The 17,150-nt window shown below is 38.9% G+C and overlaps 4 protein-coding genes across 7 annotated transcripts; 3 read left to right on the forward strand and 1 right to left on the reverse strand.

Moving 5' to 3' along the window:
- The first annotated feature begins 1,467 nt into the window (after nucleotides 1–1,467).
- Nucleotides 1,468–4,205, forward strand: LOC113149044. Of its 2 annotated transcripts, XM_026340871.2 has the most exons (2): nucleotides 2,220–2,253; nucleotides 2,286–4,205. In XM_026340871.2, the coding sequence occupies exon 2, from the start codon at nucleotides 2,288–2,290 to the stop codon at nucleotides 3,752–3,754; it is 1,467 nt and encodes a 488-aa protein (XP_026196656.1). In that variant the 5' UTR covers nucleotides 2,220–2,253; nucleotides 2,286–2,287; the 3' UTR covers nucleotides 3,755–4,205. The 2 variants fall into 2 exon arrangements, with proteins under 2 accessions (XP_026196655.1, XP_026196656.1); XM_026340870.1 differs by having other exon boundaries at nucleotides 1,468–4,205.
- Nucleotides 4,206–4,210: 5 nt separating this feature from the next.
- tatdn3 (TatD DNase domain containing 3) lies at nucleotides 4,211–8,784 on the reverse strand. Of its 3 annotated transcripts, none has more exons than XM_026340875.1 (10): nucleotides 8,621–8,784; nucleotides 8,258–8,290; nucleotides 7,927–8,000; nucleotides 7,182–7,254; nucleotides 6,632–6,694; nucleotides 5,891–6,000; nucleotides 5,409–5,464; nucleotides 5,218–5,330; nucleotides 4,772–4,852; nucleotides 4,211–4,669 (listed from the first exon to the last, which is right to left on the reverse strand). In XM_026340875.1, the coding sequence occupies exons 1-10, from the start codon at nucleotides 8,675–8,677 to the stop codon at nucleotides 4,535–4,537; spliced, it is 795 nt and encodes a 264-aa protein (XP_026196660.1). In that variant the 5' UTR covers nucleotides 8,678–8,784; the 3' UTR covers nucleotides 4,211–4,534. The 3 variants fall into 3 exon arrangements, with proteins under 3 accessions (XP_026196660.1, XP_026196659.1, XP_026196661.1); XM_026340874.1 differs by having other exon boundaries at nucleotides 7,170–7,254; XM_026340876.1 differs by lacking the exon at nucleotides 6,632–6,694 and having other exon boundaries at nucleotides 7,170–7,254.
- A 115-nt stretch (nucleotides 8,785–8,899) lies between these two features.
- nsl1 (NSL1 component of MIS12 kinetochore complex) lies at nucleotides 8,900–11,634 on the forward strand. Its single transcript, XM_026341494.1, has 6 exons — nucleotides 8,900–9,095; nucleotides 9,387–9,459; nucleotides 9,534–9,664; nucleotides 10,091–10,145; nucleotides 10,874–10,941; nucleotides 11,019–11,634. The coding sequence occupies exons 1-6, from the start codon at nucleotides 8,907–8,909 to the stop codon at nucleotides 11,259–11,261; spliced, it is 759 nt and encodes a 252-aa protein (XP_026197279.1). The 5' UTR covers nucleotides 8,900–8,906; the 3' UTR covers nucleotides 11,262–11,634.
- Nucleotides 11,635–12,340: 706 nt separating this feature from the next.
- Nucleotides 12,341–14,282, forward strand: batf3 (basic leucine zipper transcription factor, ATF-like 3). The gene is given in 5 exon segments (XM_026341740.1): nucleotides 12,341–12,471; nucleotides 13,144–13,248; nucleotides 13,564–13,593; nucleotides 13,595–13,609; nucleotides 13,711–14,282. Coding segments are annotated over 5 exon segments (366 nt in total). The 5' UTR covers nucleotides 12,341–12,399; the 3' UTR covers nucleotides 13,855–14,282.
- Nucleotides 14,283–17,150: the final 2,868 nt, after the last annotated feature.

Here is a 17,150-nt window from a genome sequence, read left to right on the forward strand (position 1 = left end):
GTGTCGTCATGTGGAGTATTTAAACATAAAATTCAGATGAATTCATTTGATATACTGAGTCCCGTGGCCCTGTTGTTCCTGTTTTATGTTCTGTTGCACCTGCAGCCACACCCAGCAGCGACATCAGGCAGCAGGGTGCTTAGTCAAATTACATGAAGTCAGCAAAGAAATGATTTTAAGGTGGTGTTAGCTGCTCGTAGGTTCACAGTAACGTCCCAAATTGTTCCATCCCACCTACTGCTGATGCTGTAGGGTCGGTGGCAACAAGGGGCTGAGCTATTTATAAATAAACATCTATCAGTATATTTATTTTTATGTTGTGCCGTAAACTGTTTGATGGGTCTGAAGTTAATAAAAACTCCAAACAACAACAACAAAACGCTTCAGTGAGCTGAAATGTAGACACCTACAGGTCTGATCTTATTTCCATAGCAACTGAAGTCCTTCAGTCATCAGGTGTTTTTCCAGGTAGATCAAATTACCTTTTTATTCAGGTAGCCTTGGTATGAGTGAAGTGAGCTCTCACTCTGTTTCTGTTTTCAGGGACCAACTGCACACATGATTTCAGCATTTTGATCATTAATGCAGATAAAGTTTCATTTGATAAATCATCATTATTACATGATACTTCTGGGGGCGCGTACATGAGTCAACAGTTGAAAGTGTGTATTAAACAAATGATATTACTGAGTTTATGGCTTATTTTTGAAGAGAGGAGCAAAACTAAAAGTAGGAGTGAGAAAACAACAACATCCCATAATTTATATATGTCAGATATTGTATAGAAAGCAGTGTTTAAACTCTTGATGGAGTAATCATCCTGCTGAACATAAAGGATCTCTGAGTTTCCCGTTGCTGTGGAGATGCAGACATGCAAACAAACTCCACTTTGGATAATTTAGTAGAAAAGAAACTAAAAAGAAAAGCTGAGGTTAAAAATATCAAACTATGTCTGGAGCTGATGAGCGAGCTCTTCTGGAGCTGAATCTGAGCAGAGAGACGTGGTGTCAGGTGGAGATGACCCCCCGACAGTCCTGGGAGAGAGCTGAGAGGAGGCACTACCGGAGTCACCTGCAGACCAGCCCGGTGCTGCTCACCGCTCTGACTGCCGGACCGCAGCGCAGGGCGGCGCGCACCGAGAGGCCCCCCCCGACAAATCTTCCAGAGAGAAGGCACTTTGAAGACAGCTGTAAGAGATGAGCCCACTGTAACAGAGACAATGATTCATTTTATATTGTCCAAATCATACTTGAAGCTCTGTTTAACATTTACAAACTATAACCATCCTACACATGGAGTATTACTCACTATGTACTTATTAGTAAATAAGATTATTTATATTACTACATCCCCATTGTAGTGTCTATGGAGCTGCCATAGGTTTGTATAATAATGCAGTTAGAAAGTGTTAATGATATTTATTGTCCTGAACAATAAACACTTGTATTACACTTTACGTGTACAGTAGGGGAGAACGGGGTTGGTTGTCACATGGGTTGGTTGTCACATTGATTATAACTCGGTCGCTAGGGGGCGCTGTTAAAAACTTTTACCGCCAGATTTTCAGGAATTTGGGTCAAAGATCACCTACTATGACTTTTCTGCATTAACACACTTTATACTGAGGTGAGAAAACTTTTAGTTTTTTTCATGGGAAAATGGACATTTTTTACAATGTGAAAATTTTCATATAGTTTATAAGAAAATAAGTTCATAAAAAAATAATAATTACCAGTTAAAAGCCTGAAGTGTTAGCTATATTTTACATAGTTTTTTTCTATGCTACGCTAAAAAATGTAGCTGCTAGCTTTGATGTTAGCTAAAAAGTCCAGTTGGGGATGCTTGTCACATTCTCTTCGGGGTTGGTTGTCACATGTGACAACCAACCCCTTCATTTAAATAGACATGCATGGTGTGACCTACCAGACCCTTTTTGTTCTTTTTAAATAGAAAAATGGGCAGAAAGTTTGTGAGGAAGACAAAGAACGGACAGACTCCACCAGATGTAATGCTCAGGGCAGTCAGAGAGGTGAAGCTGCACAACAAATCAATCAGAGGAATGGCTAAAGAATTTCAGATAAACTATCGAACACTGGCCAGATATTGTAATAAAATAAGTCCAGCTGAAGTTGCTGGAGATGGAATTTTTCCATCCTTGCCAGTAGGGTATCTCAAAAATCGTTCAGTTTTCAGTGAGGAACAGGAAAACCATTTGGCAGAGTACATCATCACTGCATCGGACATTTATTTTGGCCTCTCTCCTATTGAAGTGCGCAAACTTGCATACATGTATGCAGTCCATAATAATGTTGCAGTCCGCACAAACTGGGCAGAGAAGAAGATGGCAGGTGCAGACTGGTTCTCTGGCTTTCTAAAGAGACATCCATCACTTTCAATCAGGACCCCGGAGGCCACTAGCCTTTCACGTGCCACAGCTTTTAACAAGCATAATGTGGACCAGTTCTTCGACAACTTGGAGGAGGTGATGGGAAGACACCAGTTTGAGCCCCAGTCCATTTGGAATATGGATGAAACTGGCGTTACCACGGTCCATAAACCAAACAAAGTGGTAGCCAGGAAAGGCTACAAGCAGGTGGGATCTTTGACATCTGCTGAGAGGGGAACCCTGGTCACTGTGTCCTGTGCTGTCTCCGCCACTGGAAACAGTATACCTCCCTTCTTTATTTTCCCGCGAGTCAACTTTTTTGACCATTTTCTAATTTCTGCTCCCACAGGAAGTGCAGGAGGGGCAAATCCAAGTGGGTGGATGAAGGAGGAGCATTTTGTAGACTTTTTGAAGCATTTTGTAGTTCACACAAAGTGCAGCAAAGACAGGCCATGTCTCCTGCTGCTGGACAACCACAGCTCCCACCTCTCTGTCGATGGCCTTAATTATGCAAAAGAGAGTGGGATTGTGATGCTATCATTCCCCCCTCACTGCTCTCACCGCCTGCAGCCCCTGGATGTGGCTGTCTTTGGCCCATTGAAGAAGCACATCAACACTGCCTCATCTGCCTGGATGTTCAATAATCCAGGAAAAACAATGACCATTCACGAAATACCAAGAATTGTAGCTGCAGCCTTCCCTCTTGCAGTTAACATGACCAACATTCAGGCAGGCTTCCAGGCAAGTGGAATATATCCCCTCAATAGAGAGGTGTTCCCTCAGTCGGCATTTGCTCCTGCCTTTGTGACTGACCGTCCAAATACTGACCCCTGCAGAGCTTCCGATGCATTGGTGCTAAATTACACACAGAACGGGGCACCTACAATCCACCAGTCACAGGCTACTAACACTGTCCATTCATCAGACCTTCCCACTAGCTCTGGACATAGAGTAACTACTCCAGTGGAGTTGAGGCCATTTCCAAAGGCTGGACCCAGGAAGGAGACGCGAAAAAGAAAAAAACTGACGAGTTCCATACTCACAGATACCCCAGTGAAAGAGAGGATTGAGGCAGAAAAAACATTTACTCAGCAGAGAATGAAAAAGACCCTCTTCTCTAAAACTGAAAAGAAAAAGAGCAAGACATCAAAAAGAACAAGTAAGAAAAGAAAAGAGCAGAATACAGAGTCATCCTCAGATGAAGAAGAATGTTTCTGCTTGGTGTGTGTGGAGCCCTTCTCAAACAGCCGCCCCAGGGAGAAATGGTTGCAGTGCATCATGTGCAAACAGTGGGCACACAAGGACTGCACCCCTGGACTATCGGTCTATATCTGTCAGAACTGTGACTCTGGGTCCGGTAGTGACTGACAAGATAAATTAAATGTTATCGTTGTATTGTTGTTGTCTGTTGTTCTTTCTAGTGTTATATATTGGTTAAAAAAACACTTTCAGGAAAGAGTTTTTCCTGCGTATGTTCTTATGTGATATTAGGCTTTTGCATTTAATAAAATAAAATTTTTAAATTAAATTTTATGATTGTGTATTTTTAATGTTTTTTTGCATTAAAATACATAGGGACAACCAACCCCATAGTGTGTGACAACCAACCCTACAACGGGGATGGTTGTCACAAATGCACACGATGTATTTAAAAGACAATATGTTTTGAACAGAAAAAGGTTATGGAAAGTAATTACACTCTATTCTTAGCTGACACTTTACCCTTTCATTTTCCAGTGAAAGTTAATATGTTAGGGTCACGGTTTTTGAGGAATCTGTAAAAAAGTAAAAAATGTGACAACCAACCCCGGTCTCCCCTACAGATACACATGATTTAAGTTATAATTAATTTAACTGGAAAGTCTTGACAGTTCTTTGTTATGTAGCTGTCGCCTTTTGTCTTCTTCTCTTTCAGATAAATCCCACCTTGTGTAGTCAGCTGTAGTCTGATGACCCGAGTGTTTTTCCATAAACAGTGTTCAACCAGAATACAACACAAAGCAACAAGAGAAGATACTGATTCAGGAAGGATTTTATGTAGACCCACTAGCAGGTGACTAAATTCCTGTCATTCCTAGTCTGTCCGATGTGATTTTGGTTTCCTTCATCTCCACCCTCAGACCAACATTTTGACACACAGAAAGTGTGTTAGCATCTTTTGGCCTTAGGAAAAAGTCTGTAGGCATTTTGTGCTGTGACGAGCTGAACAGTTTGTGGTGACAGACCTTTGACGTGAGCAATGTACCGGCAGGACAGAGCAATGTTACTGGGCTCGTTCCTCACCTGGTAGGCAGAACGAGACGGGAGGAGATTAACACCTGCTGAGGAGCAACACTGGAGCCACAGAGTCTAAATATGCAGAATTCAAACCATCGTGAAACTTACATGCTTGTCGAGCCCCAGAGCAGGAGAGTCGGTTTCCAGACAGATGTGTTCCAGCGGGATCTGTCTGATCAGCTTGTCTCTCTGTGTGGTGATATTAATATTAACAGTATCACTAATTAACCTTGTCACTCATCTAAAGATCTCTTCAAGCTTTGACCTCCCGGTTTTTCTTCAGACTTTACCACTGTTGTCACTATATCACACAATGTATTTCCACAGTTATTCACTTTATTTACTCATTGTGCTGCTACTACTAATACTACTATTTATTACACACTTATTCATTTTCATTTGTGGCTTGAACATACAGTCAATAAAAACTATAATTATAAATGCTGGTGATAGAAGCTAATGTGCCTGAACGATTCCTACTCTTTTCTATACTTGGATCATTTGAAATATATCTGTGAATTAATGCACAAGAGAATGAATGAATGAATGCCTACTTGTTGGTTTCTGCAGACAGCAGGTGGAAAGGAAAATAAATAACCAGCCTTCACAGCATCCAGAGCAGTGGACGGCTTCCCCGCAAAGTTATGAAGCAGAGCGTGTTTTACACCTGAGGAGAATTCAGGTGTGAGTCAGGTTCTCTGAATGTCTGCTGAGTGCAGCTGTGTGAATACAGTGAAACACCCACCTTGCTCTGTCATTGTCTGTATCGTGACCTTGGCAGCTGACCGTGAGTGGATGTTCCTGTGCACAAAGAGAAAATGAATCTGCATTCTCCCTGCAGTCATGTTGATATTATGGAATATATATTGGAAATACAATTGGAAATAATTATCCACTAATTTCCCCATGTGAATTATTATGATAATTAGCATTTGTCTGGATTTTTTCCTGTTTGTTTCCAACTGTGCTGTGTGATAACACAAACTGTTATTACTCAGGATCTCATATATGTCAGGTGGACAGGGAGTGCATATTTAATCAGTATGGATATGGATTTATTTGCTGAGTGGTGGCAGCACCTTAGTGGTCATGTGCTTTATCATCTCAGTTCGACAGCAGGTATGTCACATAATAAATAGATAAAATGAATAGAAGTGACTTGGCTGGCTCGATTTATCTTCTACATTCTGTACTGTATTATTATGTAGTATTTTATAGGGTGCTCACACAGGAAGCTCCAGCTCCTTGGCAATGTTGAGCTGTTTAACGAACACCGTCATTTGGTCGTCTCTGTCCTGCTGAGTCGGCGCGCACCACGGTGTGAAGTCTAAACCAATCTGGAACCAAAAGCAAAATCATCATCATCCAGGAGCCACTGGTTCTCTGTAGGAGCTGTGTCATGTGCAGCAGAAAACACTGAATGTTAGAATATGGACAGAAAACTACAAGAATGTGTTTGAGATTTACTGAAAGACGTGTGAAAGAAACAGCAAAACAGAGGTCGGCTACAAGTATGACCATGCTTCTACACAAATTGGCACCTACTGAAGACGTGGTGGAAGAATTAAAAATGAGGTTATTCCACATAAAAATTCAAGAGTGAATATTTTTCTTTAAAATCTCAATTACATCAACAGCCAGGACACTGCAGGTAAAACTCCATATGTGAAAACGTTTATACTCATCCTGATATTGTAAATGAACTAAAATGTGTTTGAACCACACAGAGCTGATCCATAAAAATAATGGAAACAGGAATGTGGGACTGTTGACTTAGCCTGTGATGCTTGAAATCTGCTCTGACAAAACACACACATTACTCAACAGGAGGGAACTGCAGCGTTAGAAGCTAACTGAGAAGGAAGGGTACAAGTGCATTAGAAAGAATGTGACGATGGACTGAGGTTGGCAAAGATTAAAATAAGGAAGCAACAGATATAAAAGTGCAAATGTGTGAGTCTGCTGTACCTCTCCAACTGCAACAAGGCGTTCTCTGTGTTTGTAGAACAGTGGCAAGGCAGCGTCCAGGTCCTGGGAGAAATACATCTTTCATAAAGAGCTTCTTTATGGATTTAGTTCAAACATAATTCAACATATTCTTTTGTGATTTATTCCTATTTATTAAAGCTGTTTACAAAAATGTAACTGGACTGTTATTTGTGGCAAATGTTAAATGTTTTGGAAGTTTTGGAAATATGCACTAGTGGATTATTAGTGGGACAAAATGAAACGCAAAGAATATCAGAACAAAAACCTAGATATCCCCTGTGATAGTTGAGTTGTATGAACTGATATGAGAATTTTAATATTTTCAATAATTCCTTATTAAGAACAATAAATAAAACTTTATTCCAATCTCTCTGTCTCATGCACTTGGGACTCTGCCTTCTGTTTTGCTCCCCCAGGACACCACAGAGTGGACTGGATACAGTTACTCTCCTCACTTTCCTACAATGAATATTGTTAAATAATGAAAATGTGAATGCAGTGCAGGTTGTTTTGCTACCGGAGGCCTCACGCTACGCTGCTCGGCCCCCCCGCTGTGCTGCAATGGATGGATTCCAAAACATGGAGCCACCAGATCTGGATAACTGTGAGACAATAATTCAACACACAGACCTCAGAATAATAAACAGAAGTCTGTCAAGCTGAGAAGAGTATGTGACAATAAACATATTTTCATTCTTTACATTTGTGGGAAATTGAACTATAGGATCTGTAAATGTCCTTAAGGTGTTTTATTGCACAGAGCAATGTGTAAAGCAGATAATATACTGTATACAGTATAGGATCATTGCACAATAAAGTGCTTAGGAAACTGCATGTGTAAGGTAAAGGACACAGATGGGGGTCATTGCACAGAAAAGTGCTTAAAGCAAAGCACAAAGAACAGTAAAGGCTTAATGATTGACAACTGGGATGTATTATTGTGTTTCTCTTTTGTTAACTGAGTCAGCAGAGGGTGCCACCTTCTTCCTTTGACAGTATAAAGGCAGGGGAAATCCTTGTTTGATACGACACAACAAAGTAATTAAAAAATATCGCTGATAATCGCTGTTTCCCTGCAGATTCTGCTATTTCCACTAGGCAGACAGTGCATGTATCCCTTTGTGTCTTTAAACAGCACAAATTTCACATGTCTCTGACATGGCACACTACAAAATAAAAGTCTATTATATATATATATATATATATATATATATATATATATATATATATATATATATATATATATATATATATATCCTTGAAGGCACACAAACCTGTCTTGCAGCTGGAGAACTCTGTCAAACTCTCCGACTTCTTCTGTAACAGCAATCAGAGTCTTTACCCCGGCCTAAACACACACACACACACAGATATAAGATAAAGAATGTCCTGGCTAGTGCGCTGATCTCCACAATATGAACATCATAATCTATGTGAACAGCTGTGAAATATATAAAGTTATATTTTAGCCATGTATTTGTGGTATTATCCATCCCATGACTGGTCTGACAACACTGTTTACAGCCTGTAAAGGCCTGAGATCGAGCAGCTCCCAGCTACAGTGTCTCTTTCAAACTACTCAGACCATGTTTGTGATGAACTGACCTCTGTAGTCCTGTGAATCACCACCTCAAGATCCTGCAGAGAAACACATATGTATACTGATTTGTTTGCACAAAGGTAAACAACAAGTGAACTAAACAACACGAAAAAAAGATTTCATCCTAAAAAGTGAAAGTTAGGCTAAAGGTTTCTGTTCAGTCTATAGCCTAGCATAGTTTAGACTAAATTAATAAAACTACTGAGGTTAAATTTACAATGTGGGCTATGTACACACACACACACACACACACACACACACACACCTAAATACTCCACTAGTGATTAAAAAATCTTTATAATACATTTATAAAGCTGTTTAAATAAAGTCACCATCAGAGGGAACATGTCAGACATTTGACAGCCTACCTCTTCAAACTCACGGGCTGATATATGACAGTGACAATCAACGAAGCCATATTCCATTGAAAAACCAAAATAAGAATAAAATTAAAGCTCATCAAAGATCGAGAAGCTGCGATATTTGTTAGTTTTGTTTTCAGACTATGGTCGGAACATCGCTAACTGCAAACCGGAACACTTATCAAGCAGAACTAGAGTGTTGTTTCTCCAGGGGGATGTTTAGCCGTCGGACCGGAAAGGTACTAATTCCATTATGCGCATGCGTCAAGAATATAAACAGTTGGCGGTAAAGATGGAGTCTGAACAGAATAAAACATCAACCACAGAGGAAACAAATCAGGAATACAGAGTTCAAGTAACGTCTAAAAAACACGTTGTTCACCAGATAAGTAAATACAAAGACATTTTAAAGACAGCCCTGGACGGACAGCCGGCCATGGCGGAGGATACGAAGCGAGTTGTTCTACAGGAGCTTCTGGCGGTGGGTGTCAGAATTTAACACCAAACTCCATTCACAAAACCTCGTATTTAAGCCCTTTAATGTTTGTTGATATCCAACCCTAACTCTAAGTTTTCTGACAACTTGTTGAACTATTGTATAAGAAAATAAGTAGATTTACCAGATGTATAGTAGTTGTCCCTGAAGTTTGCATTAATGATGATGTACTTTGACTTGTTCCGTCTGCAGGACTGTTGATGTGTTTAAGTTGAGCTGCTCATGGTCGAGCCCTTTGTTAAATCTGTGTTCACTGATTAGTTTTTGTTTCTGCAGAACTTTGAAGCAGCCGTTCAAGTCAATGTGCTGGTAAAAGGACAACCGTGGGAGGAGGCACCCGACGTCGAAGGTGAATAACCTTCTTTGTAACAGTGAAATGATCTACTCAGTCATTGTCCTAAATTCTGTCCTGTTAACCAACAGAGGACGAGGCTCTTGATCTGGAAAGTCTGCTGGATGACACCATTGTCGAGACCACAAGGAGGCGCCGCACGTTCCCCAAACAGATCCTGCCTCATGTGGTCCACTCTCTCAAAGCTGAACGTAAACTCATGGTGGGTGTCTCACAAAGACAGTTTGTCTTGATTAAGGTCTGATGAAGGAGCAGATCGCAGCTCACATTACCCAAGAAGTAAACAAATATATAGAATCATCATTTCACACACTGATCCAGTCCTATAAATAATTTTGGGATGTGTTTTTATGATTTACTACTGTTTGTAAAATGAAATCATTTCTTTTTTAATTTAATTTAGTTGCTTTTTGATACAACGATAGTTTCAACTACTTAATGTCTTGTATTGTCTATTTGTCTACCACCCATGCAAGTAGCTCTATTTGTAAGTGGAGTAAAATGTGTGTAATGTGTAAATGTGTAAAAGTGTAAAAATAAGTAGATATGAAAAAATACACCTGTGCTGCACAGAGAGTGGATTTGTTCTTCACTAACATCTGCTGCTGTGTTGTGCTTTGTTTCTCAGGGGCTGTATGAGCAAACAGTCAAACCCGATGAGGTGTTTAAAGACCACGATCACGGTAGTTACTGTACACTTAATAATTAATAATACACTTAATAATTTTCACACATTCTGGAAACCATGGAACATTTTAGACCAGTTTTTATTATTTATAAAGTAACAGAACCATGTCTCTGATCTGAGGCAGCTGTTTACTGTACACTGTGACATTACATAGGGATTGTGTAACTATCTGTATATACTGCGCTATACTGGACATTTTCCTGCTTTCATATAATCAGGAAGAACTACTTCTCTTTAAGATGGACATTTGAAAGTTTCACCCACCCTAAACTGAAATATCTAAATGCATCAGAGCTTTTTGTTCACCTTGTGAGTTTCAGTAAACTTCAGTAGACATGATATAAATTTAGCAGCAGGTTATATCATCGCGAAATGATAAAATAATTTGTCTTCAGAGTTGAGTTTTAACATTTTGGGTGTATAGTAAGGGTCCGAGTGTTTTCATTCACAGTCTGTAGTTGTGTTAAGCAAAATATTTACAGCATATTCAGCACATCTGATTTGACCTAACACCCATACAGCTGTCATAAAAATCTGTGTTTTTTTGTATAGAGTTTGGTTTCATGTCACAGATTCCACCAAACTCCACTATGACATAAAGATTAGTTTACAAATTCTTCATGTAAAGTTTGTTGCCTGAGATGCACACATGACAACACGTGATTTACTAATGCTCATTAGTTTACCCAGTAAACAGTAACAGTACTGGTCTTGTTTCACCAGAGAGCATCATGAATTATTTGTCAGCAGAAGCCCCTGGGATGGTGAAATCAGCCATTCAGATCATAAAGGTAACGCACCAAACCCATGTCAATTTTTGTGACTTTTAATAAAAAAATGTGTTTTGATGACTCTTGTTTCTGTGCAGTCAGTCGTCACGCTGCAGAAACAAGCTGAAGGCCTCTGTGAGATCCTCAACATGAAACCCAGTCAAACAACCCTGGACATTCACAGAGCGGTGTTCGGCTCTAATGGTCAATCAGACGCTCTCTCACCTCCTGTGCATGAACCTGCGAGGAGCAGGCAGCCAATCAAGAGAGCCTTAGAGGAAGCAGCAGTCACCGAGTGCTACAAGAAACTGAACTCTGGGGGAGAGGCCGAACCAGAGTGAAGTAATTAAGATGATGGGATGGACTTATATACTTGTTTTTCCACACATGCACAGTTTTTCAGCTCAAAACGGAAAAAAGCTGTGGGTAAAACGATACGATTAATTTTGAACAAAGTGAAATATTTTCTCCAACGTGTAGTAAAGATCCCAGGAAGAACCACAAGATGGTGCTGTTCATAACACAGTGTATAAAATAACCTGGCACATGTTCTTCCTGACCAAAACACAGTGGGACACAACACTTGACACAAGCCTGATCCTTGTTAGCACCATCGATTGTTTTAATGTTGTGGGCAGGAGTCTGGAGCATGGACACTGTCTTAAATTACATTTAGCACTTTCTCACATTATGAAATGAGGCGTTCGAGTCCTTCTGAAACATCAAAATCTGTCCTATTTGTCCTATTTTAACATCTTTATTGATTCCAATGGAGAAATTGCAGCAACCTGTAATTTACTGACATGAAGAGGACGATCTAGACGCCAAACTGACTGTTGGACTCCATCTTCTGAATCACAGCCACCTATAGACTAGTAAGCTTTTACTAGTAAGCTATACTTCTCTTACATTTACGCTTTCTACTGATTTGAATTGTAAACTTGTCTGTATCTAATTTGTCTTCCTCTCAACTCCATAAATAAACCAAAACTAAAATGTGTTCCTCTGTCTCAGTACTTTGCGTCATGTCCCCGTCTATTATTCTAAAGTTTCTTTGAATCTATAAAAAGATACTCGAACATTTGTTAGGGACTATTTTTAGCTGTGGATTAATAACATTTGGGGATCTAGATGCATGTGGGAGTAACTCAGAAATAACCCACAGTGTCTTTACGTCATGTTAATGAATGAATGAATGTCACCCACTAAAACTTGTTGACGAGTTGTATGAAAACCTTCTGCTGTGTTCTGCTCTGCTGCAGCCTCGAGTCATATGACTTATGTGAACTGTCCTCGCTGCTTCTTCTAAAACGGCAGCGAAATTGAAAAGTGAAAAGGAAGCTGAAGTGAAACTCTTGTCTGCTTGTTTTAACTTCATACAGCACGATGCCCAGTCCACAAAACACACTTTATTTTCTGACAGAACCATCCTCCCGCGTTTTCTCCCTTTAATTGTAACCTACATATTAAAGGGCTGTGATGTCAGACTGTGATTCTTTCTGCCATTTTGATCAGAACAGCAAGAAGGACCATCTGTGTGAAGGATGTGGGGTAAGATCCCTCTACTGTGTTTGTTTGTTTGTAATTCTCTTTTTGTGCTGGTGCAAACTGCACCTGGTCCCTACAGGGAGGTCAGAGGTCGCAAACATTGGTGTTTTCAATTTGTTGTGGTTAAAGGGTACTACCACTGTGGCCACTTGATTGGCAGATATTTGCAAGACAGTGAATGGGAAGGTTAGTTCAAACTGAAACATGATGTAGGCGCAAACAAAAAGATTCAACCCTCATTGCAAACTAGGTGTAGCTGCAAAATGTGCGAACGTGCAGTGACAGCAACTTTCAGGACTTCCTTTACCAAACCCTTGAGGTTTGCATGGGATTGTTGTCCTGATGGAAAGTCCAGTGACGCCAAAGCTTCAGCTTCCTCACAGACGGCATGATGTTTTTGTCAGCGTCAGAGCAGTCACCCCAGATATTTCCTCAACCGATGATAGTACAGTGTGGAATCATTTGGAGACTGCAGTCGTCATTAAAAGTTGGATTTTGTGTTGAATTTGGAGGAACTGCATTAGTTGTGTTCACTGCAAAGAGGTGATTATTTGTAAATTTTGCCAATGCACCTAATTTGCAGCCACTCTTGAATTATTTTTAATGCAACTGTGTATAAACAGTGTGTGTGTGTGTGTGTGTGTGTGTGTGTGTGTGTGTGTGTGTGTGTGACAGAGTTCAGAGGATGAAGGCAGGAGGAAGAAGAGGAGAGAAAAGAACAGAGTCGCAGCCCAGAAAAGCCGGAAGAGACAAACTCAGAGAGCCGACCTGCTGCATCAGGTGCATGTTTTGAAGCTCTGAGGATACTGGGAGTGAATTTTATCTGTTTGCTGCTTTAAAATGTTGTTTTAGGGTCAAGACTTCGTTTTAGGATTGAAGTTAGAATTCAGTTTAAACTAAATTGTTGATATTTTGTCACAAAGTACTGATCAGAAATCCAGGAGCTCCCTTAAAGACTGGACTGAGAGACTGGAGAACATAATATCCAGTATACAAAATGATTCTCATTGATATCACGAGGGTCATGAGCACGATCTGTGATGTGTTTATTCCTAATTTCTGCTCCTTCCTTTTTCCCTCACTTGTCTCTTCCAGACCTGTGAGCTGCTGGAGCAGAGGAACAGAAAAGCTGAGGAGAGAGGTAATTCATCAAATGAGGAATTCATTTTCCAGACTGGATTCTGCCAATGAAATAAATAGCGGGGTGATGTTGCTCGTGAATTTCTGCTTGTTTGTCTCCAGGTAGATTCTCTGTCTGAGGAGCAGCGTCTGCTCAGCGAAGCTCTCAGGTCCCATGAGCCTTTCTGTCCCATCATGCACTGCTCCTTCGCGTCCTCCACCTCGTGCAGCCTGCAGCCTGAGAACAACGCACCTCGTTCAGTCTGAGCCAAGGAAGGATGCAGCTCACTAACTAGTGACAAGTGTACAGGAACTTGATGTGACCGTTGTGTGATGCGGTATTGAACCTCTAGAGGAAGCTGTTCACCACGACTGGAGGTGAAGTAGTGACGCAACAGGTGTGAAGACAGTGGAGAGAGTCCTCTGGTGGTTCAGCCTTTATTCATCAGTCCATTATGTAAATAGATTTAAAGTAAATGTTTTACTGAAGTATCATTACCACCGTGTAGAAAGTAAAAGTCCTGCATTTAAAATGTTTCGGCTCAAAAATACTATTTTAAGTTGATGTAAGTTTAAAAAGTCACGTGTAGCTGATAAAGAAGGATTTAATGACTTTATACACTGTTGTTTTGTTGACCATATGTTTTAAATGTAATAAATATAATTATTTTACATTCTGTGGGGCAGCTTATGAATTTCAGCATCAATAAAATCTTAAGACTAAACTGCAGTTTGTATTACAAATTTTTATTAACTCAGTGGAGTAAAAGTACGATATTTGACTTGAAAACGTTATAAAGTAAAAATCCCTACTCAGTACACCTAGTATATGTACTCACCGTCCCTTAACTGAGTTTATTAAGATTAAATTGACATTTTCCTTTGAGGTTAGGGTGATTCAACAGAATCACTAAAGAAAACCAGATATACTTTGTTGATTCACAGTGGAAAAATAAAAAGATAGAAATGATCCAGTGTGGTTGAATATAGCACCGACAGTAATGGGTTAATATGATCCAGTATCACTGAACCCAATAACAATATAAAAATAGCACTGGATCAAAAAAATGAGACCGCAGACATGTGCCTTTATGGAATAAACCATAAAGGCACATGATGCTCGTTGTGTAATTAGGTATGATGAAACTGTTATAAAGTGCATATTCAGATATGTTCTAGGTGAAGCAGTGTTACATCAGCATGCTGTTGACACATGCTGTGTCAATTTTTAACTTGTGGATTTTTGGTACTTCTCCCTAACACCGTGTCCTGATCTGCACATTGTGCCATCAAATATTACTTATTTATGAATAAGTAAGAACTTTAGTGTGTCTATGTTGCAACCCTAATCCTAACCCCTCGGTTCTACTCTGACCAACGACATGCCAAAACGTGCTACTGGCCTGTTTTGTAAGTGGGGAAACTCATCTTTACTAATCCTGTAAATCTCACTAAATCTTCCCAGAAGCAGCTTTAAAGTAAAGAAACACTTCAGTGAAGCATTGTTTCAGAAAATGGAACGATTCCAGATGTTTCTGGATCATTTTATATGAGTGAACATTCAGTGTGATGGTTTTCTCCAGCTCCCTTCACCGTATCAGGACATGGAATCAGGTGACTCTGAACTGACCTGTCCAGGTGTAGCTCACCTCTCACCCAATCAAAGCTGGTATTGACTCCACCACTCTCATTACCTTTAAGAGGAAAAGCAGTTAAGATAACAGACCAATGATATCCGATAGTAAAACTATGGAAGCTACTGGATTTTTGAAAGGTTTCCACTGATTGGAGCACCGCAGGGCTCACATCCTGGCTTTGTCTTTTTTAGGATTTTACTTCCCAACGTTTAGACCTGCAGCTTCACCTTACTAGAGAATAAACAGTTAAAATAATTTCAAGATTATGTAATAATTCATCAAGTAATGTGTTGTTACAGTACAACAACTATTCATTTGTAATTCAAATTAAACACTTTGCAGATGTTGAGTGTTTAAATCATCCAGAAAAAAGGAAAAATCATGACCCGCTTTGTTTGTTGCTGATGTAAAACCAGCACCTATTGAAACTATTGTAATTAATACCTAGAATTGTGGAAACTGATGTAAGAAAACTATAGAAACCCTCAAGTATGTCATGAGTTTCTTGTGATGTTGCACATGTTCCTGAACGTTATTAATCATGTTGAGAAACCGCATTTCCTTCTGGGATATTATGTCACTTTGAGGGGTTTATCTTGAGGTCACAGAAGTTTCTGAATGGACCCTAAACTCCGAACCAGGATGGAAGTCAGTGCTTCGGTTACGTTGGTGGACACCTCTTCTCAGTTCCACTTCCTCATTTTGACCATATTCGCATCAGACTTTATCTTGATCTCCTTGAGGTTTCTCTTTCCCTTCCTCTTCTTTGCTTAAGTGAATGAAAACCCAATTTTGATGAAGGTGACTCGATCTCTATTCGGTGAACTGAAGTGGAACTGAACCATTTCACTGCTGCACAAGTCTGAGAAACTGGACGGCCGTTATTCCTCAAAAGACGTTCTGTTATAAATTCTTGGAAGAAAACAAACAGAAGCAGGAAGGAACATTTCTAAGTAGAATAACGTAAAACGCTGCTGCATGAAAATGTTGTTCAGGCCGAGAATTAATTCACTGCAATCAGAGATTGATTAGTGAACAGGTGACATCTCCATGGTAACCCCATGTTTTAGTCAAAGACAGCAGGATAACGACAGATACAGTCAGAGCTAAGCTGTATATTATATCTAATATGTTAAGATATAGCTGTATATTATATTTAATATGTTAAGATATAGCTGTATATTATATCTAATATGTTAAGATATAGCTGTATATTATATATAATATGTTAAGATATAGCTGTATATTATATTTAATATGTTAAGATATAGCTGTATATTGTATTTGATATGTTAAGATATAGCTGTATATTATATATAATATGTTAAGATATAGCTGTATATTATATCTAATATGTTAAGATATAGCTGTATATTAGATTTAATATGTTAAGATATAGCTGTATATTGTATTTAATATGTTAAGATATAGCTGTATATTGTATTTGATATGTTAAGATATAGCTGTATATTATATCTAATATGTTAAGATATAGCTGTATATTAGATTTAATATGTTAAGATATAGCTGTATATTGTATTTAATATGTTAAGATATAGCTGTATATTGTATTTGATATGTTAAGATATAGCTGTATATTATATCTAATATGTTAAGATATAGCTGTATATTATATTTAATATGTTAAGATATAGCTGTATATTGTATTTGATATGTTAAGATATAGCTGTATATTATATATAATATGTTAAGATATAGCTGTATATTATATCTAATATGTTAAGATATAGCTGTATATTAGATTTAATATGTTAAGATATAGCTGTATATTGTATTTAATATGTTAAGATATAGCTGTATATTGTATTTGATATGTTAAGATATAGCTGTATATTATATCTAATATGTTAAGATATAGCTGTATATTGTATTTAATATGTTAAGATATAGCTGTATATTAGATTT

This window comes from Anabas testudineus, chromosome 24, assembly GCF_900324465.2.
Source record: "Anabas testudineus chromosome 24, fAnaTes1.2, whole genome shotgun sequence".
Lineage (NCBI taxonomy): Eukaryota > Metazoa > Chordata > Actinopteri > Anabantiformes > Anabantidae > Anabas > Anabas testudineus.

What these genes read in the sequence shown, in the direction of transcription:
- LOC113149044 (XM_026340870.1), top strand. Translation starts at nt 1,955, where the DNA reads ATGGGCAGAAAGTTTGTGAGGAAGACAAAGAACGGACAGACTCCACCA.
- nsl1 (XM_026341494.1), top strand. Translation starts at nt 8,907, where the DNA reads ATGGAGTCTGAACAGAATAAAACATCAACCACAGAGGAAACAAATCAG. An exon ending in AAGCTGAACGTAAACTCATG is followed by an intron (nt 9,665 to 10,090) that starts GTGGGTGTCTCA and finishes TTTGTTTCTCAG; the next exon opens with GGGCTGTATGAGCAAACAGT. An exon ending in GTTTAAAGACCACGATCACG is followed by an intron (nt 10,146 to 10,873) that starts GTAGTTACTGTA and finishes TTGTTTCACCAG; the next exon opens with AGAGCATCATGAATTATTTG.
- tatdn3 (XM_026340874.1), bottom strand. Translation starts at nt 8,677, where the DNA reads ATGGAATATGGCTTCGTTGATTGTCACTGTCATATATCAGCCCGTGAG. An exon ending in ACAGACAATGACAGAGCAAG is followed by an intron (nt 5,331 to 5,408) that starts GTGGGTGTTTCA and finishes AATTCTCCTCAG; the next exon opens with GTGTAAAACACGCTCTGCTT. An exon ending in CTGTCTGCAGAAACCAACAA is followed by an intron (nt 4,853 to 5,217) that starts GTAGGCATTCAT and finishes ATCACCACACAG; the next exon opens with AGAGACAAGCTGATCAGACA.